The following is a 7,575-nucleotide window of genomic DNA, read 5'->3' as shown; positions in this document are numbered from 1 at the left end:
AACGCTTGCGAGAGACAGGCACATTTGAGAAGAGAGTTGCAGATGGTGGGAGACCACGCGATGTACGAACGCCTGAGCTTGAAGAACGGGTTCTTAGAACTGTGGATGAAACTCTATCAACCAGTACAAGGAGAATTGCGAGAAGGGAAGGCGTTAATCACATGACGATCTGGAACATTGTGCATGAAAATCTTCTGTACCCGTATCACCTTCAACGGGTGCAAGGATTAAATGAGGCAGACTTTCAGCCACGAATAAATTTCTGTCAACGCATGTTAGGGCAGTGTGCTGTGTTTCTGCAGTTCTTAGCATGTACCTTATTCACTGATGAGGCTGGCTTTTCACGTGATGGGATCTTCAATTATCATAACAATCACATCTGGGCTTATGAAAACCCTCATGCAGTGCGACAAGACAAACATCAACAGAGGTTTAGCCTCAACGTGTGGGGTGGAATCATTCATCATCATGTCATTGGCCCTTACTTCTTTCCTCAACGTCTGACTGGACAAACGTATTTACAGTTTCTCAGACATGAGTTTCTGCATTTACTTGATGATGTACCTCTAGACGTCATCCAACGAATGTGGTTTATGCACGATGGTGCTCCACCGCATTTTACACGGATAGTTCGCCAGTGTCTCGATAACCAGTTTCCGAACAGATGGATTGGTCGCGGGCGATCCATTGCATGGCCTGCCCGATCGCCAGATTTAAACCCAATGGATTTTTTCCTTTGGGAACATTTAAAATCCTTGGTGTATTCAACTCCCGTACCCAATGTTGATGTTCTGAGGGAGCGTATCCAACATGGATTTGACCAAATACGGAACACACCAGGAGTTTTCCACAACGTACGGCAAAGTATGGAACGCAGGCTCAGGGGATGCATGGAAGCAGGAGGTGGTCACTTCGAGCAATTTTTGTAAATGGCAATGATTTTGGTAAATGTCTCATTTTTGTGCCATGAATATTAAATCCTTTCATACATGTAAATTTATTTGGTCAATGTCTCATTTTTTTGCCATGAATATTATTTCCTTTCATACCTCCGTAACGAAGGATTTTTGGACCCATGTTCATATGAACTTTTTGTTATGTTTTGATGTCAAGAATAAATCCCTAAAGTTTCTGACACATGTTTGTATACACCCTGTATATATAAGGTCAATATAAAATTCCCTGACTTTTCCCTGTTTTCCAGGTCTGTCACCACCCTGCTGTTGATAATGAAGAATAAAAGAAGTTAGTTGAACAAAGCTTTTATACTCTGAAAGTTCACACTCTTAGCTATTTTTCTGCATAGGCACCCATGGCATTGAGTCACTTTTTGTACCAAGAGACAAGTTTTTGTGTACCCTCATCATACACTTCTGCCGCCAGTCCATTAGCAGAAGGATACACAGGAGGCATCCAAGGTCACCTGGTACGAGTCTGTTGTGCTTAAGTTTTCACGCAAGTTGCATTGTGGTAGTGGTTGTGTACATGTTTCTGTGGGTGGTCAAGATGAACCAGAAGATCGAGAAGCCTGCCAAGTTTTAAGTGAGAACTGTCTTTCAGTTCTTGCATGCTAGAAAAATTGATCATTTGAAATTCATCATCAAATCATAGAGGTTTATGGTGATGAAGGACGAATCAACAGTGAGACAATTCTCACAGTTTTGTACAAATAATTTTCCACAGAAAAGAAATTTCTCATGTTTTCGAGTTTTGTAACAAGGCAAAACTTAACGAGAATTCTAGTATATTCATGCACAAATTTTGTACACGATTCGTTACAGCAGTATTTACTCTGATATAAACTATAAAAAGTATATAAAATAATATAAAAACAAACTTAAATCACACTTTCCAAAAAAAATGTCTTGTGACAGGTACGTACAGTTATTACATAACTGCGAATTTATGTACGTGGTGTATTACATAAGTTGGGGGGAAGGGGTTTACTGAAGATAATAATTAACTCTTTTTTGGTAAATATTCAATAGTTTTTGTTAATGTTTTTAGTTTAAAAGTGAATTATAGAAAATATAAATAAGTATATAATGTTTCCTGACCTCAACCACACTTTAAATTCACAACACAGAATACACATACATACAAAGGCATGTACACACAATGGCAAAGGTAATAGTAGGCAAATTGTCCATTATCCATCATATTCAGTCTTTTTACCTCAGACATCAATAAACAGAGGCCAACATCTGCTTTCCATCAACAGAAGTCCATTACTTAAAACAGCACAGGATGCAGAATAAAAAAGAATGAAAATCTTTGCTGTTGGCAAAATTGTATAAAATTGAGGGACTGAAGAAATTGAGATCAATGTATTTAATTTCACCATTTTTATATTTTCATCACATTAAAAAGCCATTTAATGACATTGAAGTAGGAGGTGAGGTACATAAAAAAATATATACAATATGGCCTACTGTGTGAAGAACAACATTCAAATAACTGCACCTGGGTCACTGACAGGCATGTTTATTATTGCAGCAACCAAAGGCTGTGTCTGGTTCTCTTTGATAATGAATATTCGAATTTGATCTGATATTCCAACTTCTGAGATGCATTCAACAAGTGTCTCGTACTCATATGCCAAACCAGGAATCAACATAGGGACCTAAAATTGAAAAATAATAATAAGTCATATTTATTGTATGTTGTAGTATATTGTAGCATACTCAAGGACAAGCTGAGGATAGACAAATATTTTCAACAAGGCACAATTATGACATGAATAATAATAAACATGGGTAGATCCCCTGTGCATCCCTATAGATCTAGTGATGGAAACAGTTGTTTATATGCCCAACCTGATAACAGTCACCTTCCTCCATTAGGCCCTTAGTGATATAGCCCCCAAACATCAGCTTCCATTTAGTTCTTTCGTTCGCTCTGCTTGACTGCCTAAATCCTTGCTTGCTACAACTTTTTATTCTCCAAAATATCTCATCTCCAACAGCGAGAATCATTACATTCTTAAGCAGGACAACATTCTCACAAATGGGTTGGTTGCTTATGTGCAATTTTTTGCTTCCAACTGCTGCCCCTGACATCCAAACCAGATTGGGCAAGACATTTCTTCTGCAGTTACTACATTCCCCTGACATTCAAAAAAAAAAAAAAAAAGTCTTGCCTGGCCATAAGGTTGCCCTGGCAAAAAAAAAAAAAAAAAAAGAAGTTAAAAGTGATTAGCATGCCAAATTTTTCATGAATACTTACGGAAATAAAAGGTCTTTCAATATTGTAGAGCTTATCATCACAGTGAAAAACTATTGCCAAGTCTCTGGATGATCTTGTGCCAGAGATATTTTCAAGAACAATGTGAATTTTGAATGTTGGTCCTAATCCTAAAACCTGAAAAGGATTAAGAAAATTGAGAAGTAAGAATGTTGTCCATTAAATTGAATTTGAACTACTAAAGAAATTGGGAAAATATATCCAGGTGTGTGCCCTTCTCAAAGCAGTTATTATACACATACACATTATTCGTAATATTAACCACACTATTGTGAACTTCAGTTAGGATTGTCCCTAGGTAGAGGCAAGGCCTAGGCCATATGATTTGTGCATGACCTATAAGCAAAAATGTTCAGATGAATTATAGAGATTGCTTCCCTGTTTTAATCCCTCTCCCATGCCTTATGTGATGTTCCAGCATGAATAAACCATCATTTATGGCTTTTGATGTGTATAAAGACACGCTCCAGACAGTCCTGAAAAAGCACAGCTTGCTCACAGATGAACTTTTTCCTTACTCCCTTTTCACATTCCACACATGGAAGATTTTTCCCTTTCTTGTTAACTAATTTGAATTTTTGAAATAGAATTTAAAATTTTGGGTGCATCAGCACTTAGGCTATTTTGCACCCGTCACATTATATGGGGTCCAGCCCCTTAACATAACTAAAATAGCATGATTGTAATGTAGTGTTACTAAAATACTAAAAGATTCTGACTTTTGTTAAAAGCTGAGGCGGTAAAGGGGCACTCAGCACACACAAGGACAAAAAACAGGACAACACACACAAAATTATACTGGCCATAGTGCCAGTCGCTAGAACCTTGTTCGTCTGCAAAATGCAGTGCAGGGTGTACTACGTTGAAGTGAGGTTGACATTTGGGTGTACTAAGTGGAAGGTCACCCCTTGTTAACTAATTATAACAGATTTTATTAATATATTAATTTCTAGGAAACTCACACCAAGATTCAGCTGGTCTGTACTTAAATTAATCTTTTACACAAATTTAAAGACAACCTTTCCCATGGACTACTTTCTTTTCATCCTGCCAACTTCATACAATGCATTGATTGTAACATTGGTTATTAGAAAAAGCAAAATATGCCCTGATAAATTCCGTGCCATACAAAAATGATTTCACTTGTTAGTGCAAATGAAAGAAGAATATAAATATCTATATAGAATATACTATCTTCCACATTTTTCTTTGGTTAAGGTTATTCAATCAAATTAAGTCACATACATGATTTTACAAATGTGTACTCTTTATGTCAGCTTCCCTCTAGTTCATTCATTGGCTCTAACGCATTTACATGCTATCTATTAAGCTACTATTCAACTTCTACATGTCATGAGTTAAGATCAATTAAGAGATCATTAAAATAATTTATATATCAAATCACCACAATATATAACCAAAATTAACATTTCGTTATATCAATGTATTTATTTATCAGCAAAATAGCTAATAATTTTACTACTTCAGTACTTTTATCACTTTCTCTGTAAATGTTTACCATTCAATCATTTCATATGCTGTAAAAAACATGTACAAAACTAATGTGAAAAATAATATACATTAATTAAGCATCCCTTCTATGAAACTGTCAACTATTGCATTATGCAATGAGCTAGAAAATTGGAAATAGAATCTGTACCTGTGCAGAGAGCTTCAAGGGCTCCTGTAGGCTACTGGACACTGGATTATTACATGTCTCAATGGCATTTACACATGATCTAGCTGCATTAAGACGAAGTTTGAACAAGTCATGTTGAAAAATCTGATGCATTACTGCAAAAAAGGTGGGTGCAATTACTTAACAACAAACATTTCTTGGAAAACTACATGCATACAATAGAGGTGAAGTAAATTCTAATGAAAATGGACTGGTTTCAGATTGAGAAAATATTGGTTCAAATATTACCAAAGATATCAGCTGATAATTTTCTAGACTCAAAGTATTCTACAAATTAATTTTTCATTAATTCTGCATCAAAAATGTGAGGGGTGGAAATATAATTATTTCAATATCAATAATTGTTTCATCAGCAAATCTATGAATATTTTAAAACAAATCTACAGTAGATTAATACTACAGCTGCAATGATAATTATCATAAAAAAAACATGTTTCAATGCTTGTAACAACTATTGCAATATGCAATGAGGTAGGAAATTGATAGAATCTGTACCTGTGCAGAGAGGAATAATTCTACATTGTAAATACAAGAAAAAAATCCAGATATTGTTGCGAAATATGAAACTTGAACTGTAATTATTCTTGGTAAAAAAATTTAATAAAATCATTGCATTTGGGACTAAGACAGGCCCGTACCCAGGAATGTTTTGAGGGAGGTGCCAGATCCATGTATATGTGTGTGTGTGTATATACAGTAGCTACAAAGGCTAGCAGGTTATGGTTAACCAAAAAAAGAGAGAGAGAGAGAGAGAGAGAGAGAGAGAGAGAGAGAGAGAGAGAGAGAGAGAGAGAGAGAGAGAGACACACACACACACATTTTCACCGGGTCTGGGTAGACAAGGCTTAGCATTAAGAGGGTTTAGTGCAGGAGAGCAAAAGTGGTTATAGGACTGAATGTACCAAATATCGCAGACTGCCTCTCTACACAACAAACACATTCATTTATGCAAGGACAAAATTGAAATTTTTACAAGTTTGAAAAATCATCGATGTTATTTTTGTAACTTCTTATAGGTTCACACTTAAAAATTTCATGGCTCGGGGGAGGGGGTGGCATGGCCCCAATGGCCCCTCCTCTGGGTACGGGCCTGGAGTATGATGTAAATTTTGAACACTTAAGTGTTTTTGAATTAAATAAAAATTATTGATTGGTTCATTGATTTGCTTTGTTTTACCTTGCTTCTTGTGCCACTTTTGGCTAATTTGCAAAGATGAGGATGAGTGATGACATGATGAAATTGATGAATGGACACTCACAAACATCCATGTTCAGACCAGGATTCGAACCTGGGACCCCTGGCGTAGAAGCACGATGTGCTAACCACTTTGCCACGGTGGCCGTCGAAATAAAAATGATACAGTCTGATATACATGCACGCACCAAGAAGAACGTGCTCTACTGAAGTAGCTACTTACATGTAGAATTCTCCCTCTCCCTCATGGTCTGATCTACAAACAATTTTGTTTTCTTTGGGATGTACATTTTCATATGCTGTGACTGTAGCAGGCCTGATGCTGTAGATTTGATACCAAATTGTGCTGTCCTCTTCAAGATTTTAACAAGTAAATGTCCACCTGTAAAAATACACTTATTAAATTGCTTGAAGAAAGGAAGTAGAGGGAGAGAAAGAGAAAAGATAGAGAGAGAGAGAGAGAGAGAGAGAGAGAGAGAGAGAGAGAGAGAGAGAGAGAGAGAGAGAGAGAGAGAGAGAGAGAGAGAGAGAGAGAGAGAGCTTAATACTTAAATAATTTATTTAAATACCAGTAAATTTTTATACCATCACACCATTTCATGGAGTGAAAATTTCCATTACTCAGAAATGTAATATATTTACTATCACCTAAAATAGGATTGTCTCAATTTGACCAATGTTAAGATTTTGTGAGAAGTTACATCTACTTGAAGAATATTCATGTTACTTCCATGTTCCTTGATAAAAAATACATTTAAAAATGTACAGTTGTAGAAGTATGAAAATAACACTTCAATTCAAGCATGACATTCTGAAGTTGAAAATCTCCCATGTTTGATGAAGATTTGCTGTTACAGACATAGTTTTATTCTCTCACATGTGACACTGGCAAAAAAAGATAGTTTTAAGTCCACTTTGTGGACAGAATGTGCAATCAGTATGGTAACATGTGATCAAGGGAACAATGATAACCACTACACTCTCGCGTAGATGTGACATTTACAGGTTGCATTCACTTCTAGCAGCTGCATTCACCCATGTCACATGACTGTAGTATGCATGTCATTTTTCCTTTATTCCTTCACATATGAATTACAGTGCAATACAGTTATTGTAAGTTTGTCAAAAAGGGGGTTTCTTTTCAATTGATTTGACTTTTAAAGCATGGGCCTTTCAAGTGTGCAAATCTGTGCAACAAGAATTGAATGATGAGAACTACTTGTCCTAGAGAGTTGAAGTTCATTGTATTTTAGGAGGTAAGGCCATGACTTTCACAGGAATGTCATCTCACTTCTCAACAAGTTCAGCTAAAAATTATGAGAAGTGAGACAACGTAGAAGTGCAAGAAATGTGAAGCTCTTCCCTATCCCCCTGAATGTTTTGAGGTGCACAACACACAATATCATTCTTGAATTGAAATATCATGTACTGTAAGAAT

General features: G+C 36.3%; 1 protein-coding gene across 1 annotated transcript in view; it reads right to left on the bottom strand.

Moving 5' to 3' along the window:
* Positions 1 to 2,330: 2,330 nt before the first annotated feature.
* The window catches only part of BBS1 (Bardet-Biedl syndrome 1), a 47,777-nt gene continuing 42,532 nt past the window's right edge, over positions 2,331 to 7,575 (bottom strand). The window contains exons 9-12 of the mRNA XM_083121730.1: positions 6,361 to 6,519; positions 4,904 to 5,037; positions 3,226 to 3,360; positions 2,331 to 2,623 (exon numbers count right to left, since the gene is read on the bottom strand). Of these exons, the coding sequence (XP_082977856.1) occupies positions 2,450 to 2,623; positions 3,226 to 3,360; positions 4,904 to 5,037; positions 6,361 to 6,519 (602 nt within the window). The 3' untranslated portion in view covers positions 2,331 to 2,449. The remainder of the gene's footprint in view (positions 2,624 to 3,225; positions 3,361 to 4,903; positions 5,038 to 6,360; positions 6,520 to 7,575) is intronic.

The sequence above is a fragment of the Lepisma saccharinum genome, chromosome 4, assembly GCF_977018435.1.
Source record: "Lepisma saccharinum chromosome 4, izLepSacc3.1, whole genome shotgun sequence".
NCBI classification, from domain to species: domain Eukaryota; kingdom Metazoa; phylum Arthropoda; class Insecta; order Zygentoma; family Lepismatidae; genus Lepisma; species Lepisma saccharinum.
This window is presented reverse-complemented; position numbering and strand designations above follow the sequence as displayed.